General features: G+C 34.9%; 2 protein-coding genes across 2 annotated transcripts in view; one reads left to right on the top strand and one right to left on the bottom strand.

Annotated features, from left to right (window-relative positions):
* The window catches only part of LOC132194190 (early endosome antigen 1-like), a 96285-nt gene that overhangs the window by 14326 nt on the left and 57473 nt on the right, over window positions 1–24486 (bottom strand). The gene's annotated exons all lie outside the window — the stretch shown is intronic.
* Window positions 20412–22618, top strand: LOC132194271 (uncharacterized). The gene is made up of 4 exons (XM_059615443.1): window positions 20412–20558; window positions 20689–20772; window positions 21355–21420; window positions 21475–22618. The coding sequence occupies exons 1-4, from the start codon at window positions 20457–20459 to the stop codon at window positions 21889–21891; spliced, it is 669 nt and encodes a 222-aa protein (XP_059471426.1). The 5' UTR covers window positions 20412–20456; the 3' UTR covers window positions 21892–22618.

Below are 24486 nucleotides of genomic sequence, written 5' to 3' on the forward strand. Positions count from 1 at the left end.
TTTTCTTTTTTATTGACGAATACATTACGTCTCGGGGCGAAAAAGTGCGGTCGTAAAAGAGCAGGAGCCGCGAAAATAGGGTTGTGCAACACGAATACAGATCGTCATCATCAATTTCTCGGGCGTGCATGGAAAAAAGCATATTGGGAGAGTGAGTGACTTAAGAGAGGCAATAACTTTTTATGGCGGGGTATTGATATCTGGCGTGTCTATTATTATGAAAAAAGAGTAGCAGAAGCGACAGAGTCATTTGAGACCATAAGTATTAGATTATGGCCGCTGCCGCCGTCGCGAGTTTTCATACACTTTGCAAAGAACTCCGAAAAATGTTTCCCGGCTGCAGCACTACCACTGTTCCCTGCGGAGGTTAAGAAAGTGTACGCTATAGAAAGAGCTCTTTACGGCCACAAGATATGGCCACGTGTGTGTGTGTGTGTGTGTGGGTATGCAACCCGCTTATCACCAGCAGTATCAAGTGTTTGCCGCCTCTTATTCGCTCATAGAAAAGACAAGCCTCTCGGGACGTTGGAAACTCACCGTGCGCCGCTCGCTGAGCCAAATTGCACTTTAGATAGCGCGCCTTGCAAATTGCAAAATTTGCTGCTTTTTGTAAAAAGCGAAGAAAGAAAACGACGTATCGGCTGGCAAAGTATCATCTAGAGGATTTTGAATCCAGATAAACTCGAGATCTGCTAAAGATGCAATTCTCATCTCGGTTGAAATATTTGTACCTTTTGAAGAATAGAAAAGCTTTTTAAGAAGAATGCCATTTTATTGGAAGCTTTTCTAAAATATTTTTTAATTTTGACTAAATTTTAAATTATTTGGAAGTTTTATTAAGGAATTTAAATTCTTTGGAAATAATTGATTTATGTATGAGAATCCAATATATGTTTCAAAATACTAGGAGAGTAGGGAAAAAGCATAAAATTGATTTTTTTCAAGACTTTTCTGTTAAAGAAAAACTTATAAGTTTAATTAAAATTACAGAGAATCCTAATACTTTGTTTAGATGAGTGAGATTGAGAAAATTTCCTCATGTTTTAAAACTGAAGAAAAAAATGGAAAATTTCATTATAATAAAAATGAAAAACAAAACTCCTGATTAAATTGGTAGGGTCACAATAATTTGATCATCCCTTGGCACTAGAGTTGCGGCTCAAGGGGTGGTATAAATTTTAAAATATCATGAAAAAAATTCAAACTTTTTTCGTCTAACGAAATGGATGTGGGCAAAGCACTGGCCAAACGTACACCCACGAGCATATCGAAACGAACAACATTTGCAAATCCATTTGTGTCGAATGGACTGCTAATGGCCGTCGGCGAAATATTGGGTGTGTATGATTTACTCTCGGCCGCTAATGCTGGTGAGCTTTTGCGGTCATAAACAGACCGCGCGCCAACCGATAAATTACACTCCCTGAATGCAGTTAATTAAGAGCGAAAAACTACTTTCGTATTCTAAAAAACAGGCGGCCTTAAAAATAATTTATTGTCGCGCATTATACGAGGCTGTGTGTTTCGGCATTAGCGGCCCGGCTTAAGCTAACCACTTAATTTCCGCTGCTGGCGCTGATTTACGGCCGGCGGCGCCCAAGGTGAGAGAGCATTAAACGGGGGCCGTCGCTTTAAATTATCATTATCGCATGAAGTGCAAGTGCAGATATTGCGGCGGCGATGTGGGAATTCCGCAAACAGCGCAGGGGGGTGGATTAATTTGCAGCCACACATCCGACGTCAGATGTCACTTCAATCTTGCGCTCAAACGTCCACTGGTATGATTGTGTAATATCTCTACATGCAAAATCAATTCACCTGACCACCGATATAGCCCATTGGCCATATATTACGATGATGTGAGTTGCTATATTTTTTACTTTTACAATTTTATTAAAAGAGTTCATTTTCTTTGATAAAACAGTTTTTTTAATGAAATGCCACAGCTTTTTAAGAAATTTGATAAAGTTTCATGTTTACCACAAAAGCATAATAACGCAACTTAATCTGTCAATTATATAAGAATCCATACATTTTTATTTATTTGTTAACTATGGAAAAATTACATTGTGATATATATTCTTTTATTTGAAACTCATTTGAGTACAACTTCAACTTAACTTAAAAAATTTTACAAAACAATTTTCAATGTGGTGCGCGACAAAATAAATTCAAAGTCTTTCACTTCATTTTTGAATAGTCATTAATACTAAGGATGCGATTTTTGCACTCGGCCAGGTGGTACTGGGTGCATTTCTCACCGCATAGCAAACACACGCAGGAATCACTTTCATCGAAGCACTGCTGTCGCTCGGAACTATTGCTACAGATTTGGTTGTGAAAACCGTGCATGGCATATCGACAAAACATACATTGTGATATACTTGATTATTCTGCAAATCTGTAAGTTGCATAAGTTGTAAGTGTTGATTAGAATTTCTTGTAGAAATATTACTAACGAAAAAGAAATGTTTTCAAAATACACGAATTTGCTAATATTTACAAAAACATAGATAAAATAAAATAACTATATTTAATTTGCAAATTAAATTTAAAAATAAAAACAGCTGAATTGTATAATATTAAAATTATTATTTAGTAAATGTAAAATTTTGAATTTGTTTCACTCAGTAATTTTATTTTTTATCAAAACTCAAAATTTTTGACGTGTGAAAGAAGAAGCCACACGCATGCTGGTTAGTAAAAATCTCATTGAAATTTGTACATCGAGTATGTAATCGCCTCTTTGTAATCGATAAATACACAAAAATCTATTCCTCTTGTATATTGTAGAATAATAATGAGGATCGAATGAGAAAAGCTTTTGGAATTTAACAACTTCATGTGGAATTTTTACTTTATAGGCTTTATTGATTATATTATATTTTTACACCTATATTTTACATCAGTTCCGTTCAAAGACTTGTGCATTTTCTAAATCACCAATAGCTGCGAGTAATGGAATTTGAACTGCAGCAGTTAAGGAGACCCTCTTTCTTTTATTGGCAAAAGGCGCTGCAAAAAGAATGATTTAGCAAATGCGCCGTCGTTGGAACGAGCGAGGCCGTTAATTTTTTATGTCGAGAGACTTAACGTCAGCCACTGCTTGGTATATCACCAAGAGAAATTTATGTTTCCATTAGAAAAAGAAATAATACACATTTATTGACGGCTATTAGCGGCAAAGAGTGCCTTTATGACTCAATTGTCGGCCATAAAGCGGCACAGAAAGCCGCCGGCAATAAACAGAGAAATAATTTCTCCTGTATAATAATAATAATCGTGATATTTTAGGTACGGGGCGATAAGAGAAAGACCGTTTTATTGAAATATGCATTGTGAGAATATGCGTCCAAGGGTTTGCGATGCTAATGGCCCTTTGTGGGGTTTAATTGGTGTACAAGATACGCCTTGACCCCATTACGACGAGCTACAAGGCGCTACAACTCCCCCAAGCACTGCATCATTTGCTGGTCACTTAGGCAATCCGCAAAGCACTTCGAGGCATTTATTCCCCTTGTTCGCGCGCGCTATGTATAATTTCGTTCGCACACCTTCTGCTCCTTTTCCACTGGAAACCACAAACGGCCGGATCATGGTTAAGAGCATTTTGGTACTGCGGAATTTGAATAGCAATATTGTGAGCTTGAATTTTGGTTTGGGGGAAAAATGAAAATTATTAACATAATAATGACAGCTTAATTAAATGTGAATTTACATGCTTCTATAGGTCTATACTAATTGCTGAAATTATTATTTTTTATTAATATCTAACAGGGAAAGCATTTTGTTCCTGTACCTATTTTTTTTTTTTTATATTCTTTTTCTTGTGAATGACAAGCTTGCGACATTTTGATAAAATTGTTTTAAAAAAAAGTTGATTAAGGGATGACTTTTGTACGTCATTGTGCAATTCAAAGGAAATTAAATCAAATAGTTTGATTTTTTTACTTCTTTCAATTTATAATAGTCCGCTGCAGGCAAACGAATATCAAGAGTAAAAATATTTGATGCTTTGGTCTCTCATTTTTTTCTCATTTCATTTTTGCTTGAGGTGAATTGTTTGAGAAAAGTGCCATTTTTCGGGTGCATTAGGGTGCGTTTGCGCGGGGTGGGTGCATTAATATAACGCAAGGTGACACATGTAGTGATGAGTTGAGAGGGCACTCACTCTGCAGCTCTCGGCGGCGCAAAAGACGGGATGGCGGCGGTGGAGGCGTTGGAGATTACCCTCTCGGGACACATGCGATGGAAAATAAGGGTTGGTGGCAATACCTTTTTAGAAAGACGATACCTCGTCGTTTGAAATGGAATTTGAAATTGTCTGCACCCCAGAGTGGTGTAAAAAGAGAAAGAGAAGGTGCGGCGAGAACGAGAAAAATGATGATTGTTATACTATTACCGGGCGAAGAAAAGAAAAGGGAGCGCGGCAAATGTAATAGTAGATTAAAAAAGGGTCCCGGGGCGCCACACCCTGTCTTATTTTATTTCTTTTGTTTGCCTCACCGATATTATATATAAAAGATCAACACAAAAGAGTCCATTCCGTAAGAAAGAAAAAAAGTTCTAAAAAAAGCAGCATTTACTAATTCGCGCCCTTCCTCTTTTTTACATTAAAACTTACTGAAAGCAGGCATCGGTTGATGAGGAAGGAGCTGTCACCGCCACAAGCGCGCCCACTCGATTTTTTGACGTATTTTAATAATTTCGCGCAGGACAAAGAAGGGCGCCGGCTGCTCCAACCACTTTGCTCTGCTCAGCTCGGGGCCATTTCTATTTCCCATTCTCTTTTTTCCCTTCTCAAAATACCGACGGTGGCAAACTGTTGTTGTGCGGCTGAGGTCAAATCACAAAAGGGATCAGAGCAAGCGAGTTGACAAGTAATCCGCCGCCGCCGCCGTTCTTTCCACGCTGTTAGTGGCATGAAAAGGATCAGAGTTGGTTGGAGCAAAAGAAACCTGCCTGCTTTTCGCACCTCGCTCTCGTAATCACGCCCGGCCAAGCCACCGGCCGACGCTGACACTCTGACATTTCTATTTGAAAAACTTCCCGTTTGATTGAAAAAGTTTGCGTTTGTCATTTAAATTGACCTGCTCCAGACACGCCTCTTTTTACGTGCAGGGAATGAACAGAATTTTTTCCAATTCAAAATACTTTTGCTGGTTAGAATTCACATTATAAAATCGAGATTATTATTATTGACTATTTTTTCCAAAAGATTCATGCTGAAAAGAGCGTGAATTATAAAATTAAAAAAATGTTGGAAATTAAATATATATAAATTAAGAAAATTATTTCTTGTATTTCAAAGAATAATTTATTTACTGGAAATATTTATAAACATTTTATATAATTTTGATAGAGATGAAACTACTCTGCATACTCTACGCTCAATGCTAAATTGTCCGCTGAACTTTCAGCAATCGAGGCTGACAACTCCAGCATTAAAAAGGATGAAAATTTTGATGGGATGAATGGTAGGCTTAAAATTATAACTTTTCTTTTAATTTCCTCGCAAACCCTGATGCATTTGAAAACAAAAATCATATAAAAAATCCCATTGCAGAAGGCTTTTAAAACTTTACATTAAGCAGACGTAGAAACATTTCTGTTGATTTTATTAAAAATTTTGTTGCATGAACTTTTATATACAAGTTCTTGAAATAAATGAAAATAAACAATTTGAATAAATCTTAAAAACAATACACATGAAACTACTTGAGCTAAATTTTATTCTCTTTTTTAAATTTTAAGGAATTTTAGAAATTAAGTTTTGATTTCTGCCGCCAAAAAGCAAATTAAATGATAAGTTAAGCGAGAGCGTGGATGGCTCATAGCAGGACTTTCGAGCAGTGTTTGGAATGGTTTAATAAGACCAGCAGACCAGCAGCACCCCGGCGAAGCTATGTAGCAGTGAGGGTGAAATGAAGTGACCAAGTGTGCACCACAGATTGCGGTAATTTACACCAGCAGGCCGTCGGCGCACCACCACCGGCCTGGTTGGCAGTTAAGTGACAATTTAAACGGTCATCGCCCATTAAATCTTGGTACACAGAGAAATTCTCCGGCGGCAGCAGCAGCTAATGCTCTCCTTTGAAATAAAAAGTTTAATACAGAGACAGCGAACTGGGGAGAGAACGAAAGAAAGAAAGAAAGAAAGAACAATCCTACACTGCGCTGCAGTCCTGCTGCGTTATTAACAATTGCCGCGCCAATATATTTCTAATATGGAGCCGCACCATCAGTGCAGCAAGCGCTATTTTATCGCCAATTTGCTCTGCGGCATCGCGAAGAAATTTCTGACACAGTCACACAAGTTTTTGCAATTTCTTTACATGAAAACAAATCTGCTATAAAATCAATTTTAGCGGAGAAACTGCGTTGAAAATAACTTACACTAAGATTTTGTTGTATTTTTCTTCCGGAAGATTAGATTTTTTAATTATCACGTTTTAAGGGTGAGAATTTTTTATTTATCCTCATTGATTTTGGTAAACCATATTACACAAAGATTTGACTTTTAATTTGTACTTCCAAACAGTCAACGCTTACTTTGGTAAAAGTCGCCCGACTAGCATATTTTATTTGCTGTATTTATTATTATTTCTGAGGAGGGTGCTTTTGAGAGTCGCTGCGTGCGTTTGTAATATTGCCGCACAGCACTGCTGAGCGGCGGCGGCACCATAAAGACGTATTTTATGGGCGCAGGGTTATAAAAATCTTTATACATGAAATATACCTCTCATTTCTGGCTTTTATTATTTACCAACTTGTGATATACGGCTGCCGGGGCCAACTTTATCAAATACGTACTAGACACAGGCACACCATAAAAACACACAAAGACTTTCGCAAACGACCCAATATATTTTCATATTGCAGTGCGTGCTTCACATTTAAGGCCCTTTTACCACACAACCCCTTAGCAATTGAAACCAAATTAATAAATTTTTAGTTTTAATTATATATATTTTTTTTTACATTGTTAGAAATGGCAATTTAAATTAATTTTATATTTTCACATATCCTAATACATTTTAATTACAAAGAGATAAATCAAACTCAAGGAGAAAAAGTAAATATAGTAAAATTTAACAGTTTTTGAAAATAAATTTCTATCAAAAAAATTTTTATTTAACGGAAAATTTTTCCTTGTGAGTGAATGTGAGCAATATTATAGCAGAAACGCTTTCCGCCGTTTCCATGGGCGTGCATATACATATTCGAAATAATACAATTTTCACCTCAATCAGCTCGATACAATCAGCAACAGAGATTTATCCGCAGGCAGGCAAATGAAATGTGTTTGGTCAGCAACAGCAGTGCAATTATAATGAATACGCCGGCGGTAACGACGCTCCACAAAGCACACAATAACGCAGAGATCTCCAGCGCCGACCGATGGGAGGTGACAATGTAATTAGCCGGTGATCAGATACAGATCAAAACTCCCTTTATTGCCGCTCCCAAAGGACTTGGCTTCCATAAAAAATGCACGGACGCGCTCGCTGCAAAGGCACTAATCAAAGGAAATGACGTGATCTCTCTCGTCGATCTGCTCTCGCCGCTGCCATATATGAGCTCAAACTCGGATTCGAGGGTTGGTGTAATTGACGCACTAATTTTTTTTTAAATATTAGCAAAATCATTAGTTTTAAAATTTTTACTCCAATTATAGAAGTTATTATTCCTCTAGAGAAGATTATGTTTTATTTAAAGTTATAATAACTCTATGATAATATTTTTTTTTTTTTTATTAAAATAACTCTTTTAAAAAATTAAATTTTTCATCCAGTAGCAGTAAATGTCGGGTATTTAATTTTGCAAAAGTAACAACTTTTGGAAATGCATCAATAAAAATATATAATTACTGTCATGAAAATTTGTACTGACCTCTGGATGAGAGATCTTTTTTACGTATAACATAAATTCAGTGCTTTCATATTGGTTTTCATAAAGAACTAGATCATTTTGCAGCTCACGTAAATCACGTTTCTGTGTACATTGGTACAAAAAGGTGGTCATTTGCAGATTCGCAGTCATACATATTTTCCCCCTCACTCTCGACGCGTCCTAGCTGTGCTGCTTTTTATTTATGGCGCAACTCTTCTCTTTTCATGTATGATTTACAGTCCGGGTTTAATCTCGCTCCCATTGTGGCCATTAGTTAGTTGGGATAACACAAAAAGAATGTCGACCAGTGTGGCATTCATATGCATACACGTATTTCACATTTTTCCAGCAGAGCAGCTGCCGGAAAATCCAACTAAAAACAAATCGCTGCGAGAGCCGTGAGGGAGAAAAGCGGCTGAAATTTTCAATTGGCGTTCCAATTAAAACGGCGATGATCAAAGCGCTCTCCGATTTACACCCGTGGGCGGATCAATCGAGTTGCCTGTCAAAAATGTATTGAAAAAGGGGAAAAAATGAATCGCCTCTCGGAGAATCAGTCTGAATAATAGCGGCCAAACTATTTATTTTTTAATTCAATTTTTTAATCCGGCCGTCCATCGCAGATTTGCTTGTAATCCCCTATAATGAGCAAAATTTGTTTCAGAATTAAAAAAAGGAGGCGGATAAAAAGTGTATCCGATATCTTTTGTATTCATATATTTTATGTCATTTTTCCCCATTTATTTAGTCATTCGTACACAAATTTTTTTAGTTATTCTTATTTTGGTTTTTTGAATCACAATCTATCGACCTGAATTTATTTAAATTCTTTGGGGCCACTGAAAAATTTAAAATATATTTTTAACATTGATATATTATTATATTAAATGATTCACTTTAATTAGAGCCGCTGACAATTCAAATTCGAAGCCATACTTTGTTTCTTATGTTTAATTTTAACTTGATAAAACTTGTAAACTTTTGATTTTATCATTTTTTAATATTGTTGTTGTTCACTCGTCCATTTGCTACATCAGATTGTTTACATTTTCATTACAAATTAGTGTAAATAATTTTATGATGCAATATACCGTTTTATTCAGCAGTATTGTTAAAATGGAACGTACTTCTTGAAAAAGTCATTTAAGTTTAAAATGAAATTAATATTAAATGATCAAATGCCTTAAAAGAAATAAAATAAAAAAAATGGTTTTTGTTTTGAAATGAGTCATATTATTTAGTTAGAGATTGCAGAAATCGATGTAGAGCAAAATCAATGACACAAAAATGGGGAAAATTTCCATTCCACGCATTAAGCACTGATTGATTGGTCAGCGATTCGAATACCTTTGTACCGGCTGCGATCTGGTTGATTGCAAAAAGCAAACAGCCCCAGCAAAAGTCACACAGCGTGCTCGCAAATTGGAGTGGAAATGATGTGCGTGTTTGATTCATTGTCGTCGGTGGGCAGATGACAGAGCGGCGCTCATTTGCATGTCAAATGGCCGGCGGTCACCGTTCGGACACGCGTGCATTCAACTGCTGATTTACAGTCTCGCTACAATTATTTGCAACAATCGTTTGGCTTTATTATGGCAGCACGGAGATTTATGTACCGTGAGCACCGAGCGACCTTTCGTTGCGGTCAAATTAACTGAAATGTCGCATGCGGCATCAATTACGATGCACACGCGCGGAAAACAATAAAATAGGAAATAGTGCATTTCGCTCGCTTATCTCTCACCTACACACAAGATATGCAAGTGATTAATTTGCTCGCGATGAATTACGAGCGGCGGCTTGCAAAATCAATTATCAATTATTTATGGCCATGGATATTTATCGATAGTTTTAAGCTTATAGTTGTTTACAGAAGCTTAATGGATAACAGTTTAGTTTCCCAACAAAATGATTAAACGAAAAACTGATCTTCATACAATTTTGAATTAATGGAGGAAGTTTAATTATTACCAACTTTGTGATTTCTTTATAATATTTTTTAACTTTACTTTCATTTTAGTAAAAAACAGTTTTCATATAGGAAATTGATTTATTTTCTAGTTTCTAATTCTTTTTATGTGTGAAAAAAATTGCATAGTTTTTGTAGGGATTTAAATTTAAGAATGACACAGAGAAGCCAAATAATATAGATCACATACAAATAATAAATAAAATAAAAAAAAAGATCTAATCCAGATAATAATTTTAAATTGCTTAGACGCTTAAATTGTGCAAAAGTTTAATTATTAGATAAAAAAAATGTGAGAATTTTTTAAAATATAGAATTATAATTTTTCAGCATTCGTTTTCTCATGGCCCAGCTAAAAAAATACGTATAAAATGCAATTAAAAGGAGCAAGCAAAAATCCAAGATTTACGTAAACATAGCGTTGATAATAATTTAGAAAATTATCTGAGTTTATCCTTTTCTTAATTTCTGTTTAAAATTTACGCAAGATAATTAGGATGAATAGTTAATTTAAATTGTTTATAGTTTAAACTTTAAAAAACCAATTAATATTGTACTTTTGAAGAAACTTTTTCAATCAGCAAACGTTTTCAATTTAAATTATTCAAACAAAGAAGCAAAATACACTAACAAAGGGAGCTTCGTTGTCCCATGCTCTGTTCTTCCTATACAGTTTATTAAATAACACTTGGGAAAGGCGTGTGTGTTTGTTTTTGTATGCGCGCAGTTTTTGCCGACTGCTGCAATTTGAGTATCAAAACGGCGCTTTGGAAGCGCAATAAATAATGAAAAATGTTTTTGTCGCGCCGCAGCCAGCATAAAAATGGTCCGTGAAACAATGCGAATAAATAAACGTGGAAAAAAACACATAATAAAGCACCGCAGCAATATGCGGCGTGCAAGATTTACGGAAAAGGAGAAATTTATTTGCTGGCTGGCCGCGTATGGTAATATGGGCGCTCTGCTGTTTAACTGCGAAATTTACGACGATCAAGATATTTTTAAAATCATGAAACAGATCGTATTTTATGTGTGTGTTTATACTCTGTGTGTGTGTTGTGCGCCATTATAAAATATATCTAGACCCTCGCTGGGTGCCATTGTAGCAATATTATCGGGCCAACTTATCACCCCTGCCTGCACTTCTCTCGCTCGACCACGGCCGCGTGCGCCGCACAGGGTAATGGGCTTTTTTATTCGCTGATAAAAACAGCCCAAACATTAAAAATATAAAATATGGTCTCCACTCACAAAATATGAATTTGCACTCGGCAATTTGCATTTATGACCGTCTTTCAATGCAAGCATTTCATTCCCATAATTTTCTGCATCTGTTTTTCTCCTAGATATTAAATTTATTTCTGAAACTATTTTTTTGTCGGTAAAATTAAAAAAAATTTATTTAAATGTGGTATTAGGTCCATTTAAATTTGTTTGTTTTTTAAATCAAGATTCAAGATATTATAAAATATTTTTATGCATATATTAGCTTTTATTGGTTGCTTATTTCAGTTATTTTAATTTTTAACTGTCGTGGCACTCAATACGAACAGAGACGTCCAAGATGATCGGGATTTATAAGTAATCTTGGGTTTTAAATTATAGTGTAGTAAATTACATTTTTACCTAATCTTCATTAATTTTCACATTGGTACTAATTAATTTTACTTTTAATTGTAACATGCGCTTACTGGAAAATGGAACACGAGTAGAATAAATATACTTCTTGATCTTCTCAAATTTGTTTCTATTATCAAAATTAAATGAAAAATAAAATGAAATGGAAAATTTAGTCTGTTTAATTTAATTTAAAAAAAGTAATTGGTATAAAAAAATAATTTTTTTATATTTAAAAATAACTCAATTTGAGATGATTATCATTTTAATAATTTGTATGTACCTAATTAATAATAGTTAACATATTTTTTTTTAATGTGATTAGACTGCCATAAATTTTGCTTCTGCCAATCTTCGTAATCGCATTTCCCACAAACAAATTGCCAGTCCACGATAACGCTGTTCAAAATGTGTAGCCGTTTCGCGATATGCAAGTCTGAAGGCGTCATAAATAACGATTATGACAAATAAAATGTGAATAATGCGAGTGCACCCTCGGCAGCTTTCCCGGAATTATCATATCACCCTGCAACGACCGCGCGCACACTCATTTATAATATTACAGTCTAAAAGCAGCTCTTTCTCTCACACCAAACATGTTCCATTACAATTTTTCACTCTTTATCACATATTTCATAAATTTATTACCCAGCAGAGAGAAAAAGAAAGAAAGCAGGCGCTTTTAGAACACAATAAATTTCAACGCGAAGATTCGCTCCCCTTATTTTTTTGTATATATTTTTTCGAAAATTTGAACGCAAGGAGGAATATAATCTATTGTCGCTGGCGCCGAGCGATACGCGAGTTAATTTGTTGACAAAAGTGCTTCGGAGAGGGAATTTCGCTCGTCGCAAAACCAAACATGCTGACGCTCTCTTCTTTCGCGCGCTCAGCGATATTGTCCCGGCCAATATTAGCGGATAATGGCGCCGCACGCAAATCTTTTGTGCAAGCGCCGAGCGATTCCAATTTCCGTTGAGCAAACACGACCTCAATCAGGCCTCACTCGTCCGCGCCTAATTAAATTTTCTAATTAAAAAAATCCTCTCTCCTCGCACTCGCAGGATAAAAAAGCTGCTGAGCGGTTAATTAAGATTTAGCCACTTGACGCGTGATTACGTTACGAGACCGGTGCTGATGACATTACGCAGCCTCTCAATTAACGTGCACTCTTGTCACCATAAATAGACGTGAAAAAACTCTTTTTATATAAAATTATCGAATTAATTAAGTGAGTGTATGGTAACTTCATTAAATATCAATTTGCAGTAAATTCGGATATGAAAATTTAATTAATGTTGCTGAATTTTTATGATCATAATTTCCCTAAATTAATTGAATTTACCCTTCATATTATTGAAAATAATAATTTATTATAAAATAAATTTGAATTGTACTAATTTTTAAATGTATGCAGCCGGGTTGGTACACACGTTGTGCCAGTTGCATAACCTGCCGTTCATACACATTTTGAGTAGTTGATGGGTTTCAGACGCTTGCCACCTCCTCGCCGCGAAAACCACCGTAAAAGCCTCAAAACGCACCACAGGGATTTCGGCAGAAATATGAGAGAAAAAACGCGCGGCGACGTCGCAAATTCGCGAGAAAAGCTGCTGCTTTATGCCGTTGGCAGGAAAGTGACAAATTTGCCGAGCACTGCATGCGGAAGAGTTAATTTCTTGCGCCCGTCGCTTATTTATGGAGCGATAACTCATTGCGCCCTAGTTTCTCTCCAGGGGCCATTTAAATAATAAAATATATTTATGGCCGTATTATATTTGGCGGCGCGTGGAAAATGTTGCGCGCGAGAGAGAGAGAAAGGGCAGACGATAGTGGATGGAGAGAACAACAGAATACGTATCTTGAACCGCAGTGTGTGTTTGTACCACCCTTGTCTGAAGTACACTTTATTTCCCAAGTGTATGTGCTGTGTGTACCATAAAAGAGGAGCTGCGCAGCATAGACACGCGTTTTATAATAAAATACACATTTTTACGACGTGCTGTAAAATAGATTTGGAGACAAAACTGGAATTTTGTGGCAGCTTCCAAACGTCCATCCCAACAGCTCTTTGAGAAATTTGCTGTTCGATTCTTGATAGGTTTTAATGTTGAATATAAAATATAACAGAAGTACATAAAGAAAATAATTTTCAAATTTGAAAAGCATATATTTGATGTATTTTCTTGGGAAAGGTTTATTTAAAAAAAGGTGGTGTTCTCAAAAAGAATTTGTGAATTACTGACGTTTTCACATGAAATAGTCATAATACAACCCCGTCGACAAGCTTAATATGTTATTTAAAGAAAACCTTTTTGACGAGGAAAAATTTGCAACCAAATTATAATATATTTTGAGATTTTTATCAAATTATATTAGAAATAATAGTTGACATAAATTTATTTTTATTATTTTTGAAAACTAAGTGTATGAAAAAACTAAATGTCAATTAACGGTAAATTTTTACAGAAGATAAAAAGAAAAAAGCAGGTTTAATAATTATCGTTAATGATACAAGGAAAAAAATAGCCAGAAAAGAAAATTCTTACTAAAAAAAAAAAAACTCCATGTATCCAACTCTAATTGTGAATAAACCGGAATAAACAATTTATATTTCAGAATTTATACTCCTTATCCATCTTGATTGTACATTAAAAAATAATTATGTTTTGATTTGATAAATCAATCGAGTCTCTCATTAATAGCAACTCGTAAATTTGGCAAGCTTGAAATAATTAATTTTTCTATTAAAAAAAATTAATTTACATACAGAAAAATAGAATAATTTTTTTACTACAGCCATCGACCCAAAAAGATCTTCAAAATGTAAAGAAAACCACCACCTGCTGAACTTGTCTTAAAAACTTGAAAAACAAGAATTTTTAGAATTTAATGAAATTCGGGGTAGGAATAATTCTGATCTACTAACACTTCTCCACATTGATACTATCTCTTGAAATTTCTACCAAACAGTATCGTCAATTAGTGCCTTGCTACTCATCTTCAAACTTAGAAACTTAAAACACAATTTCTGGCACATAGAGTGTGAAATCAATCTGGCCTTGATTGATGAAATCTGATTCCAAAAATACACTCTGAGGAACAAAGAGTCATTTGGCTTGGCGTGGCGGTCTTTAATCTGCGAGAAAGTCTTTCTCACTGCAAGCGCAGGACCCAACGGCACGACAATCAAATCGGAAAGGGCCATCACATTATTTTGAAAATAGATCGCGGCAATAAAGTAGACGGCCGTGGCGGCGTCGGCATCGCGCTAAAAACAACAACAACGCATTACCCACCAGGGAATTAATTAATCCACATAAAAAGCTGCCGGCCAGAGCGCGCAGACAACAAAGAAACGCAGTCGTTGCGTTTTATGGCGCTGCGGCTATAAAAATGTTTTCCGAGAGAGCAGAGGCACAGAGTGTTTCTCGTTTCAAATTTGTAAAAAGTAAACAAATTAAACACGGGTCCATAAATATTCATCATCGGTCACATTAGCGCGGCAGCTGTTGCCCTTAAATTATCCGCGCCTCGCAGCCCGTCCTGCGAGAACAGGGGCGCGCCTTCCGCTGATTAATTGGACTTACGTGAGGGGAATTTTTTGGAATTGGGAGGAATCGAAGTGAATAGACATCATGAAACATCATGATATTTTTTACAATTCTTTACAAACTTTTGAGTTATATGTCTCTAAATTTTTAAATTGATATTAGTGTAATTTTTTACGTAAAAAGTTGACTATTCTGGAAATTTGATCAATTATTTCAATTTAATTCACAAATTGACAAACTGGAATATCTTCAATATTTTTTAAAATTAATCTCGTTAGATTAAATAGATCTAAAAAGTAAAAAATAAACTGCTTGAAAAGTCTTTATTTTTAAAGAAAAGGCAGAAGCATTAGGCTAAAAAGTCCAAGGAAATGTGTCTAAGGAAGAGGAAATCTAAAAATTATTATATTTAAGCGTAATTATACCAAATTCTAAGTTTAATGATGTAATGTCTTGCTTTGGCGAAGAGGCTGAAAAATATTCCATAGAAGTTTCGCAGACTTTTAAGTCATTGCAGAATGACTCAATTTTATGAATTAAAAATAATTTTGCACATCCTTTTCTTCAAAATATTTGCAATAACTAAAAAAATTTCAAAATTTTTTTCGCCCCAAATCTCAGCAAATTGCGCCCCTGCAATACTGCAAGTGGGATGAATTCATAAAGGGGGCAGGGATAAAAATATGTGTATAAATTAGGCCAAAGACAGAGCAGATTTCACACAGAATGAGTTACGACGCGCACGGCTCCGGCGGCAGCGACGGGTCGTAAATCTCGCAGAGCCGAGTTAATTATTGCCGGGTTAAATCGAACCGCGCGCGCTGCCTGCTTACTTGATTCTAATCGCACACACGCTCAATAAATTATCGGGTAATAAGGGGTCAGGGGTGCCGAGCATCCCCCGCCCGCCCGATTCTCGCGACACCCAAACAAATCACACGCCACCCCCGCGCTCGCAATTGATTCAGCGCGCGATTGCGGTTCGGCTGTCACGCTGAGTCACGCGCGCGCCAAGATTTATCTGCGACGCCTCGCAATTAGCTTGATTGCCACGCGCGTCACTGCCCGGCCGTTTTCAGTTAATTAAAGCGTGTGGTCTTCTTGAGGCTTACCTCCATTAACAAGGGTGCGCATTTATGTCGACATGCACAGGAGATCAACCTTACAGAGGCTGAATTTTATAAGCAAACTGCTAAAATTTTGCACATTTTTTAATACTTTTTTTCCTTGCAAATTCATTTCTTTTGAATTAGTTAAAAATTTAATATATGATGATAATTTTATTTTAATGATCAGCAATGATCAGAAGGTTATATTATTTGCCCAATTGAAAAAATATTATAAAAACAAGCGAGAGGGATGATAAGTGAATTAGATCTTTCTGATTTAAATAGAAGTATTTTTTATGCAGTGTCTATATAATATGAAAATGTGCTGCTTCTAAATTAGAGTGTCATAGATCGTGATTGAGAAAACAATGCTTTTTATAATAAACTAATTAACTTAAGATTATTATTGATTATAACAAAAAGTTTTAACACATTTTTTTAAAGAACAAAATAAAAATAAAAATAATAGTTTTTTAATATAAAAAATTTTAATATTTATATTTTTAAAATAAATTTTATTATTATCAAATATTTTTATAATATTTTCAAAAATGCAATTTAAAAAGTTACTTAAAAAAATAGTCCATAATTAATGATATATTTATATCTTGCTCACATATAGTAACCATGTGTATTAAAATACAATCTGTAGTGTAATAGTGGGCATATTTTATAGGGAAAAGTTATTATATAAATAATATATAAAAATTTTATTGCGATAAATGTATGAATGAACAGCTATGGTAATAATTTATACTGTATTACAAATGTATTGATGTTAAATTGAGGATCTCTTACTTAGATATTTAGTTTTTTTTTTAATCTTATATACATAACAAATCTTAAGTTCCCGTCAATTTCAAACAACTTTTTACAATCAGAAAGGGCCCAACAGCAACACATTTAAATTTAATTGTTCGAATTGCAAAACTCGCCCACAAAAATTTTATGGAGCGTTCTATAAATAAAGCAAAGTTTTAATTATAATTGCTTGAAAAATAATAAACACCAATAAGATTTTAATACATTTAGCGTTTTTCTTTAATTTTAATGAAAGAAACAATTTAATCTAGAAAAATAACTGTGCATTCAAGTGAAGCTTACAATTAGAGTACATTTTTAATATGTTTATTGAAATCATGCATGTTAGACATGAAATTTTTTCCACATAAAGGCGATTGGTCACAAGTAATAATTTAGAAATGAAATGTTGAATTAATGTGTCAAAATGATTTTTTTTGCACTTCTCGCTTCCTTTAAAAATCTTGAATATTTCTAGATGGGGGTTCCAGAATTGATAGCATCTCGTCAAATTTGGACACTCAAGTTTTATGATAGGGAGTGACACTGATCCGGCCGCATTTCCTCTCTGGCTCTTCGAGAGTGGTGACATTTATGACGTGGCGCGCGTAAATAATTACAAGCACATGGAGTGGTGGCCCGGGAATGAAAAGCATTTCGGGCGGAACGAATATGTCGCCGTTTCGTTTTCCTCCACAAAACTCGTGTTGTTGTTATTCGTGCGCGCGCGACTCGACGACGAAGGGGCTTCTAGAATGTCACTACTAATCGAGCCCGAGAGATTTTAAGCAGTAAAGCCGAGGATGTGGCGTGTTCTAAAAAAGGTTGACAGTTTAGAGGCGACAGCCGTGCGGTTTGTAAGATACGACGTGTCGTCAGATAGGTCAACAGAGCCCTTCATCAAGCCGCCGCTTTTTCACATCTCAGCCAGCAGCTCTGCCTAAATAGCTTCACTTTTTTCCTCCGCCCTGTAATAAGCACCAGACACATCAAAAGATTTCACTCAGCTCGTGCATTAATTAAAAGGCCGAGCTTCGAAAATACACACTCTGCATTTTCAGCCGGCAATGAATTAGTCGGGATTTGGAGCCGCGGTGAAAGAGGGCCTTTGACCTCCGATCCAACCGTGAAAGGGGCGAGCAATTTGAGTGCGTTTCCTTGTTAAGAGTTCAATTTTCACGGCAGGAATTATCAAGAAACCTGTTTTTCTTTACCTTTTTTGAAGCAAAATTAAATAACGAGAATAGCTAGATTTATAATTTTTACTATATATTTTTGATTCTTTAAAGGTGCTGAGAAATAATCTTATCAAAAATAGAGTGAAAGCTATAAAAAAATGAGAAATAGTTCCCCTTTGAGAGATTAATATTAAAATTGTATGTTAAATTCGACAATTGCAAAACTTTATATTTACAGAATTCACAAGTTTTTAGATTTATTTTGAATGGTGTGGAGTCTCAAAATATTTAATAACATTTAATATTACATTATTACTCTGCCTAAAACACGTTTCGTTCAACCTCAATTAATTTTTGTTTTACTCTGAAACGCCTAATATTCACCACTCAACATTGAATTCTTGTCGCAATCAACCACTTTTATAATCAAATTATATGAGTTTCAATGGGGGTCCACACCACAATTTTTTTATTGTTGACCAATCATACATGGTACCATCAACCTAGTAAAGCCAATAATTGGGTAACAACAATGAAATATCATTTTCATCATTGGTATGAGGCCTCCCTTTGAGTTAAAATCGAGATTTATCTAAAGTATGAACTTAATTAACCTTTTTTTAATTAATACGGGCGGACCACAAAGATGAAGGAAAAGTTAATTTACTAATTTGAAATGTTATCATGATATGTTGTATAAACATTGAGAAGATCCAGTATATAATTATTTTTATTTTTATTTTTATTTTCTTTTTTATTAGGAATATCAATATTTTCAGGTAAAATGTCAAATGATATATAAATATATAATAAAACTTCAATTTAAAAAAAATATAGCTTAAATATTTAGAAGAGTTCAAAATATATTTAACTAATTTAGACGAAAATAACTTTGTATTTTATGTTGTTTCATAATATTTTACTAATGCAGTTCATTTATTACTTGTAAAATGGAAAAATCTCTGCATTTCACTGCGCAATGCATTTAAGTTATAGACCAGCGCATTATACTTTATCACGCGGTGCGCATCTCACGTGTCTGCACATAAAAGTCGCCGAGAACAAGTTGGAGGATAAATCTAGCTCTTGCTGATATATCAGACAATGATCTCGGCGCGCAAAAGCCTTTCTTATTTCCGCAGCACCCAGAGAAAGAGAGATATGAGAAGAAAAGCACTGCACGTTTGAAGCAAGAAGAAGTTTTTGCGCGCTAATGACGACGGCCTGACTAATAAATTTTCCTGCAACTAGATTTATATCGATCTGGGCCAATATAATCCGGACGAGTTGAACAGCTGGTGCTGAAAATGTACCCATCAAGAATGGCACCGATTAATTGCGGAAGTTAACACCGCCGCTTGTCTGCCATACATCTCCCGGAACGCTCTTCTTTCGCGCGCCCTAATAAATTACGGCGCTCGCAAGGATAAAACGGGATCAACACGCTGTTCTGCTTTCTCGACTTCTGCTGGGAATTAGAAACGTGTAGTGATTTTTTAAAATCAAGTCGCGTTCGAAATAGAGTTTCTCGCGGCGCAAGTTCGTTCCAGCTCTGATTTGAATTTGTGACAAACGATTTCCACTTGATTGCGGTGCCAAAAGCGATTCGGAATGTATATTTTATGAGAATAATATCTCCGGTGGGTGGTCTTTCAAATTGATATCCCACGTGAAAACACGGAGAGGAATTTTGTCCGAGCATTACCGGCACCTGATCAATATGCAGCACGCAGAGAGCAGCTCTCCACGGGACGCCCCGGCATTAATAATAATAATAAAATATCGCCGTGGGTTCGAGATCGGGCATTCCAATCAGTAGCTCATTCCAATAAAGACAATGGCTCTTGTAAATGCATTATCCGCGTGTAATCCGCCGCTCGCCACTGAAATTCGATCTGCGTCGTTTTTCAAAAGCGACTCGCCGTGAATGATGAATTATGCAATATTGAGCGATCAAATTGAGAATCAATGTTATTTAATGAAAAATTTTATCGTCTTATTATTCTACCACATTAACTTTTGACCTAGAAAATTTTACGTTTAATTAAAAAACTATTTTGTCCCACAGTTTATTTATTATTTTTTTTTAATGGATTTTTCTCGAAAGTGTATTGTTTTTCAGTTAACTATTCATACAAACCAACTTTTATATTTCACAGGATGTGGTAAAATTAATCAAGAAATTAAAAAAGATCATTAAGGAAATTATAATCCAAATAAGAACATTTCCCTACCCATGGCAATCTTTTTTATATGCTGGCGGAAGTTTGATAAAAAAGTTTCAAGAAAATTTAAACTTCTCACTTATTTAAAAATGAAGGAGTGAATACGAGTGATGGATTTGAAGGATATGACCATATTAAGGGCCTTGTATGGCCTTGCCGTCGCTTTTTATCTGGTGGACGTCAGTACAATGGTGTATCGCATTACTTCAATGGTATGAAAACTGTGACATAATCGCTTATTCTAATTCTAAGGAACTGATTAGGGATTACGAGCAGAAATTATAAAAAAATATAATGATATAAAATATTTAGTTTCACTACACAATTATTATTTTTTTGCAGAGCGCTGATTTAAGCAACAAAGAGAGCCAACTGAAAGCAATCAAGTTTCAACTTGAAAAGAAAATGAATGCATCTCAGTACGAGGTATTTCCATGACTTATTTTTATGATTACCAAGCACAGTTTGTAAATTCATATAAATAAAGACTAGACGTGTTTTCAGATTTACGATATTTTTCCAACTAAAAATAAATAGTTGAAGATTTTACAAGATGTGCAAATAAAATGAATGAAAATGAATGAAATGAAATAAAAATAAACAGCATAAATATCTCCTGGGCAATAAGTTAATTTGATTTAAATAATTTATACAATTTTTTCAAAGCTTAAAATAATGAAAATCAGATATATACGTTCTATATTCAGACCACTTGAAAGATAATAATGTTATAATAATAAAATCTTTTAAGATTATTAAAATACAATGCAATTTTAATATCCCTGCAGATAATATTATATATCACATTAAATTTAGGAATAAATATTTTTACAAAACCTGAATGTCAATTGCAGAATGTTGCATAGGGAGTCAAAGAAAAAATTGAAATACGCATACTTCTGCTGATGTGAGATAAAATTGTCTATAATTTTATTTAAAATAGTTCCTTTTTCCTTCATTTTCTTTGCAAATAAACATTTTATTAATTCATCTTATTTATATACATAGGTTGAAGCTGCAGAAGAATCATTGACCTTTTTAACTAAAAAGGTTTACACTTTCTTCGCCCATGAAGTAAGGTTGCCTTTTCTATGTAAAATCATTTTAATACTTTTAGATATTCTACAGACTAATTGGACAAATGCAGTTGCGCTCTGTGCCAACAAACGCATGGTATTAGCTGCGCCGAAGACTAAAAAGTTGTTGAGGTTTGTGTCCAACGAGGCGAATAAAACGATTCCAAACTATCACTGGTGGGTAGCGGTCAGTTATGACAGACACATGGATGCTTCAAATTTTGTTTGGATGGATGGGGAAAAACTGGATATACAAAGTTACCTTTGGCGCAAAAGTCCTGAGGAGCCCAATGAGTACAAAAACCAGAGCGTAGCCAATTCGTGTGGATCTGTTTTCCTTGGAGAGTTGGTCGATGATCCATGCATCAAGGAAAGGGGATTTATTTGCGAAATTCCTGGGAAACAGGAAACTTCTGAGATGATCGGAAATCTGGATGATGTGCATCATGATTTGTATGATGATTTCTAAGACTTTTTATTATGATGAACATTACTAAAGAAATTTAGCAAGATCACTCTTTGAATTGTGATTGCTATTTTATTTTTAATATTATATCAATTGTTGATGAGCCAAGAAAAGCTTAAACTAACAACCAATATAATCATCGAAATTTGAATTTGGTCAAAACACATATCCCTCATATCCTAGCTAATAGTGTGTGGCAAAATGTTAATTGTTTACAAATTTTGTCTTTTAATTTAATTTATTACCCTATATCTTTGCTTGTTATGCACATTTTCAGTCTGTTCTCACTCAACTTAGTTTGGAGCTTTTTATGCCCTCAATAAATTAGAGGATTTAATAATACATAATTATTCAATTATTGTTAGAATAAAAATATAAAAGATAATTTTAGGTAATTTAATAATTTAAATAGTCAAATGATTTGGAATAAATAAAATATTTCTCTCTTTGTATTTGTATTCAATCTCATGTATAATTCATAACTATTAGAAATTCAATCGTTAGTACAATAGACGTGTAACGACTTACTGCTTACAGCCTTGTTAAAATTCAGGCTTAAGTACATTATAGAATTTAGCATTTGTAAATCTGAGCAACAAATCAATTTCATTTTTAATATGGTACTGCCACTATAATTACATATATACTTCTAATCACTCATAATTATACAGTATCAGAAATTTGGCACAAGGGAAAAATTATAATACCGACATTTATGTATAAATATGAAAAAAATAAAATTTACAAATAGTGTAAAATTTCTGTTCTTTCCATAAACCCTTGTAAATACAGATAAAAATCGACTGTTTTTCATTATAATTAAAAATAACTGATTAAGCTGAAGCACAATGGCACCTAAGATATCAGTGCATTTCTGCTGGTCTAGTGTTTGTTGAATGCGCGTCAATAGATTTGATATGAAATGATATTTTTGCAGTAAGCGTCGTCGGCCGGCGTCTCCGGTGATTGACTGAGCGAGATCTCACCTTGCTGCATTATGCATGCACGCAGGGGCCATCAATGGTGTGCTGGAAGCTCTCGCGAGAGATTTATTCGATTCATCAATCTTGTGTTTTTGTATCTCAAGTGATGTGAATAAGAAAAAGCAGGAAGGAGGCGAACACATCAACTTTAAGAGCGGAGGCGCAAGGCGGTAGCGCAACATAAATCTTGTAAGAGGTCAGGTAATAAATCATTTTTCAACTTTATTGATATATTATGGCCGCGCTTGTAAAGCCCTGATGAAGGGAAATATGTTCCCGATCAAAATTTATGCCCGCGAGCGCGAAAACGAATAAATGTGAAAATTATTCCTCGCGCCCTCCCGGGAGAGAGGAAAAAATTTACTCCGGCAAAAAGTGCAGGGTTAAAAATCCTTTGGTGAAAGGACTATTCGCTCAACAAATTGTATGTGTTCGGAATCAGAAGAGCATCGCCGCGTGAGGATTGATAAATATTTGAGAGGATTTGCACGGCTCTGCTGCTGCTGGTAGCTCACGGCACATCAGATTTGTGTTTGTCTTACTCGGGGGAAAACAATGCCGCCGCTCCGGGATAAAGGACGGAAATTTATGGAAATCTTTAAAGGCAATTCAATGTTTGAAGCTGTTTTGCGAGCAAGCGTGAAATTCTTTTTTTCACATTCGATGAGATGAAAACCTGGATGCAAATTAGTGCAGAGGCCGTGGGAGTTTTGACAGACGGGAATATAATGTAGATGTTTTGGTTGCAACTTTACTCACTGTACTACAAAGCAACTCAATTAGAAAATTTTTAATTACATATTTTTCAAACTCATTTTAAAATGGAAGTTACGTAATAGGAATTTACAATTTCGATATTAATAAAATTTGACACCGATTTTATGTTGACTTTAAATAATTGAAATGTGACTTAACTAGATTCCTAGTTGGCCGCATAGTTACAAAAAATATTATTGAACTTGTTGCGTAAATTACAATAAATTTTGATAGTATCATGAATTTTAAAAATCTCGTGTAAATGTAAATAATAAATATAAATTTTTTTTTTTTTATGAAAATGTATTAACTTTAAAATAAATTTTGGTTTCAAAGTAAAATTGTACGTTTTTACAGAATTTTTAAAACGGTTTATCGCGCTAAAATAACACATGTTGAAAATTGTGATATTTGCATGCGGAAGCCCTTAGAGCTTTAAGTATTTATCAGTATTTACGACCACGTCCTGTTTTCAAAATAAGTTTATCGCAACGTCCAATACGGCCGAGATTGCAAACGACATGAGATATTTAATTCAAAAGGCGCGTCGTCACATCAGAGCCTTTAAATCCATTGAATAAGTAAACAAGCGGGGCGCTAAGCTGCCCTTTAAATATTTCGGCGTCGGAGTGAATTTAAAAATTTAAAAAGCGTCTGCTGAAATATTCAACGAGCCAAAGCTCGCGGGGCGAAAGAAAGGAGAAAAAATCGTACACGCGTCGTTTCGGGGTAAAAACTCTCTTGCCACCTCTTTGCTGCGTTCGATTGAATTCGGAAAAATGAATATAGTTGAACCAAAGCAATAAAATTTAACTCATAAAGGAGGAAAATTTATAGAAGGCAGCTACAAAGTTTGTAA

The sequence above is a fragment of the Neocloeon triangulifer genome, unplaced genomic scaffold, assembly GCF_031216515.1.
Source record: "Neocloeon triangulifer isolate White Clay Creek 2 clone unplaced genomic scaffold, ASM3121651v1 ptg000006l, whole genome shotgun sequence".
NCBI classification, from domain to species: Eukaryota; Metazoa; Arthropoda; class Insecta; order Ephemeroptera; family Baetidae; genus Neocloeon; species Neocloeon triangulifer.